The 17,354-nt window shown below is 41.5% G+C and overlaps 1 protein-coding gene across 6 annotated transcripts in view; it reads left to right on the forward strand.

Moving 5' to 3' along the window:
* The window catches only part of vps13a (vacuolar protein sorting 13 homolog A), a 523,321-nt gene that overhangs the window by 186,932 nt on the left and 319,035 nt on the right, over window positions 1–17,354 (forward strand). For all 6 annotated transcript variants that reach the window (XM_078567491.1, XM_078567508.1, XM_078567499.1 and 3 more), the window contains 2 exons: window positions 4,309–4,388; window positions 15,793–15,852. In XM_078567491.1, the coding sequence (XP_078423617.1) occupies window positions 4,309–4,388; window positions 15,793–15,852 (140 nt within the window). The remainder of the gene's footprint in view (window positions 1–4,308; window positions 4,389–15,792; window positions 15,853–17,354) is intronic.

Consider the following 17,354-nt stretch of genomic DNA (forward strand, 5'->3'; position numbering starts at 1 on the left):
GTTATCCACTTTGCTAGAAGGAACAGATGTGCAGAGTATTCAAAATGGTAAGAGATTGTAGATGTACAAAGAGACCTGGGTGTCCTTGACCATAAGTCACTGAAAGCTAACATGCAGGCACAGCAGGCAATTAGGAAGGCTTATGGAGTGGTGGGCCTTTTATTGCAAGAGGATTTGATTACAGAAGTAGTGAATTCTTGCTTCAATTGTGTAGAAGCTTGGTTAGACTGCACCTGGAGTACTGTGTGCAGTTTTGGTCCCCCTACCTCAGAAAGGATATTATTGCCATAGAGGGAGTGCAAGAAAGGTTCACCAGACTTGTTCCGGGGATGGCGGCACTGTTTTATGAAGAGAGGCTGGGGAAACTGGACCTGTATTCTCTAGAGTTTTGAAGAATGAGAGGTGATCTCATTGACACCTACAAAATACTTAAAAGAACAGGCAGGGTAGATGCAGGTAAGATGTTTCCCCTGGTTGGGAAGTCTAAAGCCAGGGGACACAATTTCAAAATAAGGGGGAAGCCACTTAGGACTGAGATGAGGGGAAATTTCTTTACTCAGAGGGTTGTGAATCTTTGGAATCCTCTATTTCAGAGGGTTGTGGAAGCTCAGTTATTGAGTATGTTTAAGGTAGAGATTGATAGATTTTTGAATAACAATAATGTAAAGGGTTATGGGGATAGTGTGGGTAAAAGGCATTGAAGTGTTCGATCAGCCATGATAGTATTGAATGGCGGAGCAGGTTCAACAGGCTGAATGGCCTTCTGTTCCTATGTTCCTAATAGGGGTCTTCCATTTAACGCTAAGATGAGGAGGAATTTCTTCTCTGTGAGATGTTAATCTTCGGAATTAGCTTCCACTGCTCTCTAGGGTAGATAAATCATTAATTATATTCAAGTCTGGGTTAGATAGATTTTTGATCTACAAGGGAGTCAAGGATTATGGGGGACGGACAGGAAAGTGAAATTGAGGCTACATCAGATCAGCCATGATCTTATTGAATTGCAGAACAAGGTCGAGGGGCTTAATGGCCTACTCCTGCTCCTAGTTAATTGAACACAAATGATCAAATTGGTCTTAGTTGTATACTAATTAATTGATCTAGTATTTAAATTATACTTGATAAAAATTCAAAGCTCACCAGTGTACTTGCCCCACATGATGACTTGTCCTGCGATGTCACATCTCAATACACCCCTGTTTCCTGCTGCCCTGTCACTGCTGGTGATTCCCGTGCTCCTGCTTAGTTCTGATGTGCATTCATGTTGTTTTCAGTTGTCTGCTTGCTGGAAGACTGTGTGTGTGTGATGGTTAGGTTAAACGCATTGCAACTAGAGAGAAGGAGCTGGCCATTCAAATTTGCTCTGCCAATACCATGGTATCCTAGTACTCCTCTCCTTGTATTACAGTCTGCAGTGCCCACTTGGGCATTGCAATCACCAAGGATAATGATGTTATTCCTCTGCTGGAGAAACATCAACAATGTCGTGTAGCATTCCATGGATCTTCATCTTCTCCATAGAGTTCTGTGTTCCCTTCTGCAAGGGTGACTTGAAATACCCGAGTGCCTCTGAGAGGTGTGTACACCTGTATGCAGTGTAAATGATGATGGCCTGAATCATGAACACGCATAATGAGTGTGAGTGGCATGCCATTAAGGATTATGTTAAGTATCATTTCAGAATGAGAGATAAGCTGTTGAAGGGGACTGAGGTTGTAGATGAGGATTGTGGTCATAGGTAGTGGCAGAGGGAGCAAGTGAAAGCTAAGCTTGCCAAAAGAGTGATGGCAGGCGAAGTGCAATGAGTTGGTCCAGTTGGTAGTGATGCAAGTTACGTGGCGGGGTGGGTGAGGGGTGAATGAAAAAAGTGAGAGGGAATGCAGTGCATGATGTGGTTGAATGTAGTCATAAGCTCACCTTTTCTAGTCTAGTCAAGTCATTGAACTTCTTCAGTACAGAATCCATAACCCTTAGGTTACTGCTGCTGGCAGCTTTTGCCACCTTCAGCCATGCCTTGTTGGTGACAGTGGGTTTCTTCTTTGTGTAACGACAGCTCTCCTTATGTGCCCTGGCAATCCATGCAGAAACTCATCTGACAAACCTTTCCTCTTCTCCTACTGGTGGTTCAACCTCTTGTTTCGTTGTCAATTCATTCCTATAAGCATTTCCTCAATTTTATCTCCGAACTGAACCTTAAATAGTTGATACAAATCAAATGATGCTAAGGAGACATTCCTGAAAATTAACTATTCATATTCATCCTCCAATGTTGTGTTTTTGTCACCTGCCATTGCCCATCCTGCTCCAATCCTGCCTGTGCATTAAGACCGAGGCCTGTGTGTCTATCGAATAACATGAGTAACTGAGGTTTTCCTACACATGAACTCTGTTTCCCTCTGCTGCCCTGACAGATGACCACTCTTTTTCCTTTGTAAACATCCCTGTGATTTGAAGCATCTTGTGCATTCTCTTGGGTGATCACTTTCTGTAGAGTACGATCCAGAAATATCTCATTCTCTGTAATGCAATGGATTGTGGCCAGGTGCTCCTCAGCAACAAAAACTTTCTCCTCCAGATATATTTTTAGTGTAAATATGCTTCTTTGGAGCACACTAAGAACCCATGATAATGCACACATTGCACCGCACATGATTGTTCTCTCTGTAGCTAACTTAAAAATGCGCCTAGTGTTTGCTCCCACAAGTGCCAGTGTCTTGAAAGAGTCAACTCGATTTATTCACTTCGCACAAGAATTTATTATGGAAGAAAAATATCTTGCCTAACCAGTCCTTGCCATGTTGCTTTAGGTCCATTCCCCCTTTCATGCTGATTTCTGAATTTGGCAGTGCTTTTTTTTAAATTTTCCCCTTTGTGTTTCATCAAAAATTATTTTAAAAAAGGAACTATTTATCTGTAGTGGGTGAGGTTGAGTGGGAGAAAACTGTTCAGTAATGGCTTTCAAAAAAATCAAACCTCTTAGCTTCTGCTCAGATTGGCATTTGAAGCACAGGCAGTAATTTTTAAAATTTTATTAATTTCCACTAATTCCATTAATTTCCTAGCCTATGTATTTTAGTTTGTTCGTCAGACACTAGCATTTTGTCCTTTCCTGACATGCAGGCTATTTTAGTAATTCCTTTGATTAATTTCCCAATCCCAAAAACCGATTCAGAAATTTGTCCTTGGCAAAAGACACCATTTGTTTACTGTGGGACCTTATTGCGTGCATATTGAAGGCTGCATTTCCCTATAGTACAATAATGACAACACTTCAAATGTATTTCATTGGTAGTGAAGTGCCTTGGGTTGGCCTGAGGTTTTGAAAAAGAACTAGAAGCCTAGTCAAGGGGAATGTTTTTGTAAATAGGAAACAAAGTTGCAAGGCAGAGGAACTTGGCTGGGCACAAGCAGCCACAATTGGTGGATGCGCTCAGCGTGCATTGCACTCTAAGGCATGAAAGAGATCCTGAAGGTAAGATGTAGCAAGACCACGGAGGCTTTTGAAAGTTAGATACTAAAATTGTGATTCTAACTAGGGCATAGAAAGCCAGTAAAGCTTAGCAAAAGTGGGATTGACAGATTTTATTGAGGCTGAGAACATGAGCTTAAGCATTTTTATTGAGTTGAGGTTGTGTAGGCTTGAAGAAAGTAGGCTTAAAAGGTGGAGTAGTGGTAATGTCAGTGGGCTACTAATCCAGAAGTCCAAGTTAATGTTCTGGGAATATGGGATAAATCCTGCCACGGCAGCTGCGGGAATTTAAATTCAATTAACAAAATCTGGAGTTGAAAATCCAGAAAATCTCAGTAATGGTACCCATGAAACTATAATTGATTGTTGTAAAAAAAACCCATATGGTTCACTAATGTCCTTTAGGGAAGGAAATCTACTGTCCTTGCCTGGTCTGGCATATGAGTGACTACAGAACAGCAATGTGGTTGATTCTTAGCTGCCATCTAAAATGACTTAGTAAGCCGCTCAGTTCAAGGGCAATTATGGATTGGCAGCGATGGCCACATCCCATCAAAGGATCAACAAAGGGAAGGATTGCTCACCAGGAGCATTGGAGAAGTTGAGCCTCAGGAATATGAAGGCATTGTTTAGAGAGAGGCAAAGCTGGAAGCGGGCAATGTTGAGGTGGAAAGTAGCATTGATAATGAAACAGTTGTAGTAGGTTCAAAAAGATAGATAAAGAACTGAGCAGATACTTTGAAAAACTGTTGGATCTGATTGTAATTACTTAAGAAATCTAATTGGTTAATAGAAAATATATAGAAATTATCCATTATAATCTGATAATTTTTTTTCAGATACTGACAATAAACCTGTTTATATTGTCACCACACTGGACAATTATGAAGATGACCTCCTTACAATTGAATATAGTAAGGTATGCAATAGCGTTTATAAAACATTTGTAAAATAGTATTTGAACCATGGAATATTTGTTCCACTTATTTTTTCTGTTTGTAGTGACCATTGTGTTTATATCATAACTATCAAGTTTTGTCAGTTCTTTTCTTCCTCATTGGTTGGCTTTGTGTTTTTCTACTTTTTGTTTATTTTCTAATTTATTTCTCAGTTGTGCACAACCTTTCACCACAAAAAAAATTGATTTTTCTTTTCCAATTACATGAATAGAAAAAAATCTTCAACATATAAATTGGTAACCATCAAATATAAGCATTCAACAAATTAAACTTGCTTATCCTGTTTAAACTTTCTTCAACTATCCACATAGCCTGATCCACACTGGCTGGCTTAATGAATATTTACAACCCCCACCTCAATTGTTTCACATCCCTGCCTAGGCTTATCAGCTGAGCCCAAATAGCACTTATAAATGCAATAAAGTTCCTCTTTTTGGTTAGCTGTATTTTGAGACTGAGAGAACATATTCTTGCTCCTCAGTTTTCCTGTGATCTTACTCCACCTAATTTTCAGGATATTTTAAAAATCTTTTTGCCTTAGAGTAGGGGTGATACAGCATTCGTAATCTATTGAAACCTTGCTCAGCTGCACTTGGCATGTGAATTTAGTCCATGTTATACTTTTCTTAATACTTGTTTGTTTTTTGCAAAACTTTCAAAGACATAGGCTGCAGCAGTGCACCAAAGGTTATTGCAGAAAATAAAAGCTCATAGTATTGGGGATAACATACTGACATGGCTAACAGATTGGCTGGCTAACAGGAAGCAGAGATTAGGCATAAGTGGTTTTTTTTCAGGTTGGCAAGATGTAACAAGTGGTGTGCCACAGGGATCAGTGCTGGGACCTCAACTGTTTACAATTTATCTAAATGACTTGGATGAAGGGATTGAAGGAATGGTTGCCAAATTTGCTGATGACACAAAGATAGGTAGGAAAGTAAGTTGTGAAGAGGACATAAAGAGGCTACAAAAAGATATAGATAGGTTAAGTGAGTAGGCAAAGATCTGGCAAATAGAGTATAATGTGGGAAAATGTGAAATAGTCCATTTTGGCAGGAAGAATAAAAGAAGCATATTATCTAAATGGTGAGAGATTGCAGAGCTCTGAGGTGCAGAGAGATCTGGGTGTCCTAGTGCTAGTATGCAAGTGCAACAAGTAATTAGGAAAGCTAGTAGAATGTTATTATTTATTGTGAGCGGAATTGAATAGAAAATCAGAGGTGAGTTGGCAAGATGGATACAGAATAGGAGACAGAGGGTAGCAGTGAGTGCTTTTCTGAATGGAGAGCTGTGACTAGTGGTGTTCCGCAGGGATCAGTGCTGGGACCTTTGCCGTTTGTAGTATACGTAAATGATTTGGAGGAAAATGTAACTGGGCTAATTAGTAAGTTTGCAGACGACACTAAGGTTGGAGGAGTTGCAGATGGTGAAGAGGATTGTCAAAGGATACAACAGGATATAGATCGGTTGGAGACTTGGGCGGAGAAATGGCAGATGGAATTTAAACCGGACAAATGTGAGGTAATGCATTTTGGAAGGTCAAATACAGCTAGGAGTTATACAGTAAATGGCAGAACCCTTAAGTACATCAACGGGCAGAGGGATCTGGGTGTACAGATCCACAGGTCACTGAAAGTGGCAACGCAGGTGGATAAGGTAGTCAGGAAGGCATATGGCATGCTTGCCTTCATCGGCAGGGGTATTGAGTATAAAAGCTGGGAAGTCATGCTGCAGCTGTATAGAACCTTGGTTAGGCCACACTTGGAATATTGCATGCAATTCTGGTCACCACATTACCAGAAGGATATGGAGGTGTTGGAGAGGGTTCAGAGGAGGTTTACCAGGATGCTGCCTGGTCTGGAGGTTATTAACTATGAGGAGAGGATGGAGAAACTCGGATTGTTCTCACTGGAGCGATGGAAATTGAGGAGCGACTTTATAGAAGTTTACAAAATTATGAGTGGCATGGATAGAGTAGATAGTAAGAAGCTTTTTCCCAGGGTGGAAGAGTCAATTACTAGGGGACATAGATTTAAGGTGAGAGGAGAAAACTTTAGAGGAGATGTGTGGGGCAAGTTTCTTACGCAGAGGGTAGTGAGTGTCTGGAATTCGCTGCCAGAGGAGGTGGTGGAAGCAGGTACAATAGTGGTGTTTAAGAGGCAGCTTGACAAGTACATGGATAGGATGGGAATAGAGGGATACGGACCCCGGAAGTGCAAAATGTTTTCATTTGACAGGCAATATGATTGGCGCAGGCTTGGAGGGCCGAAGGGCCTGCTCCTGTGCTGTACTTTTCTTTGGTCTTTGTTCGGATGCAATCTTTCCCCTTTTTAATTTTAAATCTACTTATCTCATAACTCATCTCATCATTCAATGTCACGTCCTCCTGTTCTATCCCCTGGTACATACTAAATCAAAATAATTATTTAATAATTCTGCCATTACCAGTGATATTATCCTGTATGTCTTTTAATGGTCCTATTCCTGTTACAGCCTTTTTTTTATTGATGTGCCTGTAAGATATTTCATTATTTTTTTTTATACTGTGATATTTTAATTTTATAGTTTCTCTTTACCACCTTTGTTGTTATTTTTCAACTTCTCTCCTAATTTCTTTGTATTCTGTTGCAATACACTCCTTTGCTGTCTGTGTACCTAATGTATGTTCCCCCCCCGCCCCAGCTGATTCACCAGCCCCATTCTCCTTCAGTGCCTAGCAGCTATTGTCTATTAAGAATTCTATAATTTCCTAACATACTTTAATTAAAACTTGCTATTCTTGTAAAGTTCCCTCTCCCATATTCCATTAGATTAAACTGATGCTAGAAGAAAACTTGTAATTGAAGCTGTCCCTTTCAGACTGAATCATGTAATAAGTAGGAAGGTTATTTCTCCACCACCACTCCACCCCATTCCTGCACCACCCCACACTCACTAATGTATTAAATGACTCCTCCTCAGGCTCCAATTAATTTTTTTCAGATCAATTTCGTTGTTAATCCATCTTTCTATCACACAGTGCGTACCAGGTTCCAAATGGACCAAGGAACTAGAACCCCCAAGTTAGTGGGTCCCCTCATGTAACGCATTTAAATGTTTGTAAGAAGAAGATCCCACAGGCCAGGCTGCCAGTGCCAAGAACAGATCCAGTAGAAGGATTCAGTGGGAGAAAGATGAAATGGAGGAAGAGAAAATCAGAGATTCATGCTTCAAACTTATTGTTCATAGAGTTGGCACCAGGCGGGACTCTCCACACTGACTTGGTGGGAGAGAGAAGCCAAGAAGCAAGAAGAGCAAGATTGGGCCTTTGATGCAGGGTGCTGTCTCAGAGGAACGCCGGGGGGGTCACAACTCCATCCATAGTATGGGAACTATTATAGCAGGACATGGCCCCATCCTGGTTCAGATGGAGTCCATCAAATCAGTACAGCTTCTTCATCTGCCAGAACTGGTGTCTGTGTGTCATGAAAAGAAACCCCTATTTCCCACACCAGCCCTTTAACCGTGTGTTAATTCTTCTGATCTATCTGCTCAAATGCCATGTGGGTCTCAACAATAATCCAGGGATTATTACCCTTGAGGTCTTTTTAATTTAGAGCCTAACTCCTGATACTTTTTTATCAGGACCCTCCTCCCTGTTTCCACCAAGCTATTTGTTCCAAAGTGGACCAAAACAGCTGGATTTACCCCTTTCCTTTTCAAGTTCCTCTCCAGCCACTGTAAGCTATCCCTTACCGTCTCAGGGTAGATAACACACCCTTTGGGATAATAAAAGCAAAATACTACAAATGCTGGAGATCTGAGGCAAAAACAAAGTGCTGAAAAATGTCAGCAGGTCTAGTAGCATCTGTGGAGAGAGAAAACAGAGTTAATGATTCGAGTCCCATATGACACTTCGGAACTGAAGCGACACCCTTTTGGATTCTGTTCTCAGCTGCAGAGGAAGCTGTCTATCTCCCTAATGATAGATTCTTATTACTATAGCATTTCTATTCTGCTCTTCACACACACACACCCCCACCCACTTAATGTTCAGCTGTCTGAGCCCTGGTGCTTCAGCCTGAGTTATGGCTGCTGTCCTCTCTGCAGCCTCTCCCCTTGCCCTCATGGACAGTGTTGAACCTGTTGGACAAGACTAGTGTCTCCAGGACTTCCTTCTAAATCCAGGACCTCTCCTAAATCCTCACTACCTGACTCCTTATCAACCACACGCTCCCTTTCCTGTGTTATGGACAGGAGAGAGGGAGAAACTGAACTTCTTTATCTTCTCCCCATCTGTCCATAAGCAGAGATGTTTTTGAATTATTTTTAAAGTAGGCTGTGGGGAAGCATGCTTTACTCTTCCAAACTTGAAATCAAGCTGAATGACCCTGAGCCAGAGAGATTTGAGATGGGGACATTTCCTGCAGGTGTGTTTGTTCAGGACTGTCTCGCCATCCACAAGCACTCACCTTCTGAAACTCAGACACACAATTTCTCTGCCATATCTTAGATTAGTCAGATTTTATTTACTGCAGAAGGTGCAACACCACGGTTTACCGCAGTTATTTATTTAGTTGACTAAAGATTTTAATATAACTACAAATAATAAATTAAGAGTTAAGTTGTAAATTTAATTCTGTTACATAGAGGCAAAATACTGTGGATGCTGGAAATCTGAAACAAAAACAAAATGGTGGAAAAACTCAGCAAGTATAGCAGCATATGTGGAGAGAGAAACAGAATTAAGGTTTTGAGTCGAGTATCACTCTCCTTCAAAACCATAACTCTGTTTCCCTCTTCACAAATGTTGCCAGGCCTGCTGAGTTTTTCCAGCACTTTGTTTCATTTTCTTAATTTAATTCAGTACTTAGACTCACCCGGACATAATTTAAACTACTGCCCTACAATTCCTTCTTTCTGAAAAAGAAAAGGAATAGCCACACATTCATTCTCAAACATTTAATCATGCATATATCAGACACAGTGGCTGCATTCTGTGCAGTCTGGAATCAGTCTCCCACTGCCCAGCTTTTGGGATGATTTTGTGCTGATTTGCACCCTTGATGGGGTGTCCACTGTTGCATTTTTTTCCTGCAGTGAGTGTAATTTTCGAGTGAAATGGTTGCAGTAGTGGGTTCCATTTGAATAATCTTGCATTGTCTTTTGAATTTCTCTGCTGATCATGATTGTGATCCATGTAGATTAAGGTTCCTTTATATCCATTGCTGACGTATATTTCAAAGTGCTTGATGGCAAGCAGCAGTCCTAGAGTTTCCTTCTCCCACAGTGGAGTACCTCTTTTTTTGGTGCCCAATTTCTTTGAGAAATACCCAATCCATCTCTCAATGCCTGATTCTTCATCTTGGAGTAGAACTCTGCCTACTGCTAAGTCACTTGCATTGGTTGGCGGAAGCTTGGAGGTGCCAGCACCAATTTGTTTGTTTGTTCATGTGACTTTCAACCTCCTGAAAGCTGTTTGACACCACCTGACCACACTACCTTTTGAATTTTTCTGTAGCAAGTCTGTCAGTGGGGCAGCTAAAGTACTGAAGTTCTGGAGGAACTTGTAATGGAACCTACACATCCCCTAAAATAACATTGATTTCTGCGTCTCCAGCACTAAAACGGGAAATAATCAGTGCTTGTACTTTTGCTGCCTTTGGTAGCATTCGGCTTTGACCCACAACATGCCCGAGGTAGGTTATGTGAGCTTTAGTGAGCTTGCTCTTTGCAAGGTTTACCACAAAGTTAGCAGGCTACAACCTTTAGAATAGGGCTTCTAACTGGTCTAGGTGGCCTCTCTAGGTTCCACTGTATGCTGACAGATTGTCCAGGTATACTACATAATTGTGCAAGCTCGTCACTACCTGGCTCATCAGCCTTTGGAAGGTGGCTGGGCATTCCTTAACCCAAATGGCATTGCTTGGCATTGAAATAAATCATCTGATGTGAAGAAAGCAGAGATCTCTTTTGTTGGGGTGATTAGGGGGACCTGCCAATATTCTTCAAACAAATCTATTTTGGTGATGTAAGTAAAGTTTCCTACTCTGTCAATAGAGTCTTCCAGGCGAGGGATTGGGTATGAGTCGGTTCTGGTTACTGCATTAACTTTTCTGTAATCAGTGCAAAGCCTTGTTGTACCATTGGGCTTGGGTACAGTTACAGTAGAGAACTCCAACTACTGTGGCTGGGCTCATTCAACTGGTGCTCCAGCATATACTTAATTTTTTCTGGAAATTGAGCCAATTTCGCAGGACCTAGGTGATAGGGGTTTTGCTTTATAGGAAGGTTCTCTCCTACACATACATCATGTTGGGGTCGTGCATCCTGCTTGTCCCTACATATCTCTTTAAATGCTGCGAGCAGCTTTGTCAAGTCCCCTCTCTGCTCTACATGTCTTGCCTCCCTAGCATTTCAGTGTTGGCTAACCTGATGGTAGGGGATCAATTGGGAATCGTCCGGGCTGCCTTCTCCCTCTACCTCATCCTCACTGTTCCTTACGCCCTCGTCTTTCCTCACTATCTGGCATATCCATCCTTGTTCATCCACTTTCCGGTTGTATCACAGCTTTAGCGTGTTGATGTGACACAGCCTTTGCTCTTTCCTATGGTTGAGGTTGTCAATTAAATAATTCATTTTGCTGATCCTCTTTCGTACACTGTGTGGGCCACTGAACCTGACTTTCAGCGGTTCACCTTGTATTGATAGTTACAGTCTGCCTGCTTTTTCATAATGCCCTGTGAGGTTTTAAGATGTTTTTGAGCCACTCATGGAACACAAATACATAGTCTAATAAGGAAGTCTCTTCCCTTTGTTCCAAAAACCTCCTTGAGTAGTTTAAGAGGACCTCTCACCTTGTGACCATAAATTAATTCAAAGGACTAAAACTGGTGGATTCATTCAGTGAATCACTGGTAGCAAATAGATTTTTTTTATTCAATATTTTTTATTCAGCCCTTGATCTCAGTCATGGAGGTACTTACAGCAGTATGTCCTGATCATTGTCTTTAGGGTCTGTTGGCACTGTTCCAAAAGCCCCTTGTGACTGTGGGTGATAGGCTGAGGACTTCAGCTGGATTATGCCAAGGTTATTCAGGGCCTTTTGAAATATCTGGGACATAAAACCTGTGCCCTGATCCAATTGGACCTTGGTAGGCAGCCTGTATCGGGTTAAGAGTTAAGTTAGCCTCTCGCCCGCTACTTTGGCTGAGATTGTTCTCTGGGAAATGGCACCTGGGAATCAGGTAGCCACATCTATGATGATGAGAAGATATTGGTAATCCCTCCTGTTTTTGGTTGGGGCCCTACCCAGTCCACCAACGCTCTTGCTGAATGGTTCCCCAAAAGCTGGTATGGGAATGAGTGGAACAGCTTTTATTTCAGGTTGGGTTTCCCCCAACCTGACATGTGTGGCACATTTTGCAAAAATCCACCACATCCTTGTGGAGATGCGGCTAATAAAAATGTTGGCTTATGCCAGCTTGAGTTTTTCCGATACCAACATATCCAGCCATTGGAACTTCATGAGCAATCCTCACAATTTCCCTATGGTATCTGAGACGAGCTACTACCTTGTGGAGCACTTCCCACTCTTTGTCTGTGGGTCGCTAAAGGGGTCTCCATTTCCTCATCAGAGCCTCATCCCTTAAATAGGAGCGCTCTGGAATTCCCTTTTACTTCAGCTTCAGTCTGGACAGTCTGACAGTCAGTTTTTGAACACTGAGTTGGCTTGTTGAGCCTCAACTAGGGAAGAGCTGTACAGTATTTCCTTTGGCTCATCCAAACTTCTAAAGAAAGTTTCAGACAGCCAGACTGCAGATTCATCCATCTGCAGTATGAGTTCAGCCTCCTCTGATGGAGCTTGTTTGGTGATGGACTGGGTTACCATGCACTTGGAAAATGCAAGGAACTGCCTCCTTTATCTGTTTCATCTCGCTAACCTCAGTTGGCTTCTCTAAGGCCACAGGGGAAGCTACCACCTTAGACCCTACCAGGCCATTACCTGAGAGGAGGTTGATCCTCTCCACAGACAAACATGGGATAATCCCTATGGTAACTGGTCCTGAAATAAGGTTGCATTCTAGGTGCACTCGATGTGAAGTGTTACGGACAGGGGAGGAAGGACAAACTGAACTCCTTTATTTTCTTGCTGTCTGTAAGCAGTGGTGGTTTCATTTTCTAAATAGCCTGTGGCATGTTTCCCCAAACCCTCTGACTGTGAGGTCAATTTTTAAAGTGACTTGCAGCAAATTCCCTTTAAAGTTAAGTCAGAAGTATAATTTATTCACACATTCAAATCCAGGAATGGTCACAACTTCATACACACAATAAGAAGATAGGAAAGAAGAACTTTTACAACTATAAATAACTTAAAAGAAAAAAACACCATCAATATGGATATCAGTTCAAGTGATTGCCAAATTCCAGAAAGTCAGAGTCCAGTGCGGGTACCTTCATAGAGGAGCTACAGTTCAGGTGGATTCAACTAGCTGAAGCAGGATTTGCAGCATTCTTTTAAAGTTGAAGGTGACGCAGCGAGATGAGGTTGGTATACAGAGACAAGGTCTGCCTGGCACATGGTGGCAGGAATCTTACAGAGCAACAGGTTCGGAAGAGGCTTAGACTTGATGCAGGCTGTTGAATCAGCCTGGAGTCCTGCTTTGATGTGTACATACTGGAATTTAAACAGCACACTGAGTTCTGAGTCTAGAAATGTAATATTAAAACTTTCCAAAGGCCGGAACCTTGGGTCATATGATGTTGCCTATTAATGAGTCAGTTGCAGGCTAACAAGCAGTTTCTATATATGCCTCTGGTCAAAATCCATTATTCACCTTAGGAGATAGATGGTGGCTTTTTGTGCTTCTGCAGGTATGACTAGTTTTGATGGTTCTCCCTCTGTTATAGGACTAGGCTCAGGAGACAGATCATCTGCTGGTCCCTGGTTTGTTGATTGTAACGTGTCTTCACTTTGAGAGGTGTGAGATTCCACAGAGATGAGGGTTGAGCTTTTGTTCTGAAACTGCTGTTGGAAATTTTCAGAAACAGTAATCAACATGTGAATCATGTGACCTGTAGCAGCTATCTTTTGATTCAGCAAGGCCCACTTTTTTAAAATAAGCGAAAGAGTAATGTTTGATTTAGAGAGTTTATGATCTCTTTCATGTCTTAAGGACATGACAAAAGTATAGTCATCTATCTTCCATTAAAACCTTTGCATTCAGCGTGCCCTGTGGGGGAAGATTGTGCCTTTTCCCAGCTGTAAAGATTGGGTGCCCCCTGTATTTCTAAGTAGGATTATGGACTTAGTTACCTCATTTGAGGGATATGGGAGTCACTTCCCACTTAAACACAAAATCCTGGTAACCCTCAGGAATTCTGTTAAGTTCTGCTGCACTGAGTAGTACATTTACAGATCATAACAGTTAGAGCCACAGCCTTGTTACCTGTGCTTTCCACCAGGGGCCCTTGGCCTGCATGGGTCCGGTGTATGCAACAAAACCTATCGGTTTATCCTTTATTTTCCAGCAGTCAACTTGGAGGTGGCCTGTTTTGTTACAATGAAAGCACACAGGCTTTAAGGCATCACTCATGTTCTCAGCACCTTGCTTTTTAGCTCAAAGCCCTGTCCTGAGCTACGGTCGTTTACATCACTAGCAGCATTTCCACTGGGCACTGACGACCTTTCCCTACTCAGTTCAAGCTGCCTTATTTCCTGGTCTTTTTGTGCCATCAACTCCCTCTCAAACTTTTTCCTCTGGAAGGCTCTCTCTTTCCTGGAATTTGCTTTCTTCTTTTTCCTTTCTCTCCTGCTTTTCTCTTTCCTCTGCTCTTTCTTGAAATTCTAGCCCTAGGTTCCACTGCTCCAGCTATATCTTTTCTAATGTTAGCGTGTCCTTCTGGTTCAACTCAAAAATGAGTGGCCAATATTTTGAGGATTTCAGGTTTCCTATCTTTTGATCTGACACTCGCTTCTACTTCTCTAGCTATGCTCCATAACTCTTCAATGGATAGAACTTTTAAGGTGTCCCAAGTTATTTCCCTTGCCCATGAAGGTACTAGCCTCGAATGTGGATGTGTTAAGTATTCTAGTACTGTAAACCACGAGAATATCTTTCTGGAAGCTTTAAATCTTGGGATCAATTTGATTTCTCGCTTCCAATTCTTCATTGTCAAAGGTCCTATCTCTGACATGAGCCCCCATATTTCTGTTATGGCCAGGTGAGATGCGGTAAAATGGCTCCCGTCTCTGCCCCTCCGGTGACTGTAACAGGTGTTTTTAAAGGAACCTGTTTTTAACAGGTTCTCTTCTAAGTTTTAAAAGAAAAAGAAAGTGTTTATTGCCCTTAACACCCGATAGATTTAAAAAAAATGCTTCAACCTACACTTACACAAGCATCTGTGAGACCCACATACACGCATGCACGCACACAGAAGTAGGTTACAAGAAGGGATTGTAGGTTAAATTATTTGTCCAAAAGAAAGTCAATCATATACAGAGCCCGTAGGTTGATGCGTTGGATGGTTTTGGGCTGTTCTATGTGATTTTTCTTTTACTGATTCTGCGCAGAGACGATTTAAAGTTTTGATGGATGATCTCTCTTTCTTTCCTCTAGAGTCAGCAGCTGTTTGGTTTAAGTTGAAGATGCTGCCTGTGGTGTTTGGTTGTCAGATTAAGGCAGGGCATACACTTTCAGAATGGCTAGAGAGAGAGATGGAGAAAGACCAGAAGTTCTCCTCTTGTTGTTACCCACTCATGGTCCTTCTGACTCTGACCCTGGAAAAGCAGTTTCTTTTTTAAAACAAAAAGGGTTAGCTTGCTATCAATTAACCTCCATTTGCAAACTAGATAGTTGCTAAATATGGTCACAGCAAACTAGGGAGCCCTCATTCCATGCTCATTCTTTAAAGTGATTCAACTGAATGGCCGTGGAGCCCTCTTGTCAGCCAGGGTTCATTGTCCAAAGTGATTGAGTTTAATAGATTGGTTTCCACCCACATGAATAAACAGATTACGTCTGAATGTCTGTTAATAGTTCAGGAGATGGGCCATTCGCACCCACTTAAGTGATTTGTCCTGGTGTGCTATCTTCATAAACAACGATTCCTTTCTGATAGCTTCACCTTGCAAATTACAAAGCTAGCTAAACTTCGGTCATTTTAAGAACTGCCATTTAGGTCATTTAAAAATACTGTTGTCAGTCTTTTTAACACTTATCCTGTGGGTTCAACCCACTTAGTAACTAAAGTCATTTTTGATATAAAGCATTGTTTTGTAACAAAGATGCATTGATTTATTCTTGGTTTTGTGAATGATTTGCCATTCAATTACTGTATGTTGCACAAAATGAGGGAGAAATCGATTAAATATTTATTTTCCAGGCTAACCGAGATGGACCAGAATTCAAAACCACCTACAGCAACACAGAGCAACTCATAAAGGTAAAAATTCCACTGTGCATTTAATAGAGATTTTCTATATCACAGCTACATGCAACAACCCGAATGCTATTTTTTGGGCATTAGTACTGTGACCTCTTCGTTCAAGAAGACACATGCTGGGAGTAGTACTCTTGTCAGTTGCATCAGATAATAGAGGTAATCTGCCTTTTTATTTCTCACCAATGCATTTGTGGACATTCTTCTTGCATTTTCTGTCTCCTTTCTGCCAATGTCCCTTCATTTATTCGTTGGTGGAATATTGAGTTTGTTTCGAATATTGCCTTAGTTTTCTGTTCTGACTGTTGAATCTTGAAGGACTGTAATGTTCGTACTAGAGCATGATTTAGATATCCCATTTTTATGACAGCTCAAGAAAGGAATTAACATAGCTCATGCTGCAGTCTGCTTTTGCTCAAGTGCAAATAGGATCTGGAAATGATGACAGTTTTCAGTTTAGTTTCAAAAATGCTACACTGAGAGATCGCAAGCGATTTTAGAAGCGGAAAAACTCTCAAGAAGCTGTCATGGGGCCCAATTGGAAGAAGAGGATGTCTTTACTAGATCTATTCCCCTCATTATCAAATATTCTGGTCATTGCCAGACCTACTGCTACAGCACCAGACTTGCTGCGACCTTAGAATCATGGTGCATACAGAAGATTTCAGCCCATTGTGCTGTGCTAGTACCTTGAAAGAGCTATTTAGTTAGTCCTACTCCTGTACTCATTCTCCATTAATTTAGTCTCAATTAGCACAAGAACACCAGAATTAGGAGCAGCAGCAGACCATTTGACCCCACTAGCCTGCTCTGTCACTTGATAAGGTCATGGCTGATCTGATTGTGTCCTCAACTCTACTTTCTGTCTGCATCCCCCATCATCCTGACTCCCTTGTCAATCAAAAATCTATCTAACTCAGCCTTGAATATATTCAATGACCTAGCCTCCACTACTCTCTGGTGAAGAGAATTCCATAACGACCCTCAGAGAAAAATTCTCCTCATCTAATCTTAAATGGAGGGCCCCTTATTTTAAAATTGTGTCCCTAGATCTAGTCTCCCTGACGATGGGAAACATCCTCTCAGCATTGATCCTGTCCAGTCCCCTCTCATTCTTCCAAATGCTAATGGGTAAAGGTCCAATCTGTCCAACATTTCCTCTTAAGGATAACCCTTTCATCCCAAGAATCAGTCAAGTGAACCTTCTCAGAACTGCTTCTAATGCAATTATGTCCTTCCTTAAATAAAGAGACCAAAACTGTACACGGTACTCCAATGACCTCTCATTACACCCTGTACCTCTCATTACACCCTGTACAGCTGTAGCAACATTTCCTTACTTTTATACTCTATTCCCCTTGCAGTTACACGCCAACATTCCGTTTGCCTTCCTGATCATTTGCTGTACCTGCATACTAAGATTTTGTGATTCATGCACCAGGACACCCAGATCTCTCTGTACCAGAGTTCTGGAGTCTCTCTCCATTTAAATAATATACTGCTAC

This window comes from Cetorhinus maximus, chromosome 2 (assembly GCF_964194155.1).
Source record: "Cetorhinus maximus chromosome 2, sCetMax3.hap1.1, whole genome shotgun sequence".
Lineage (NCBI taxonomy): Eukaryota > Metazoa > Chordata > Chondrichthyes > Lamniformes > Cetorhinidae > Cetorhinus > Cetorhinus maximus.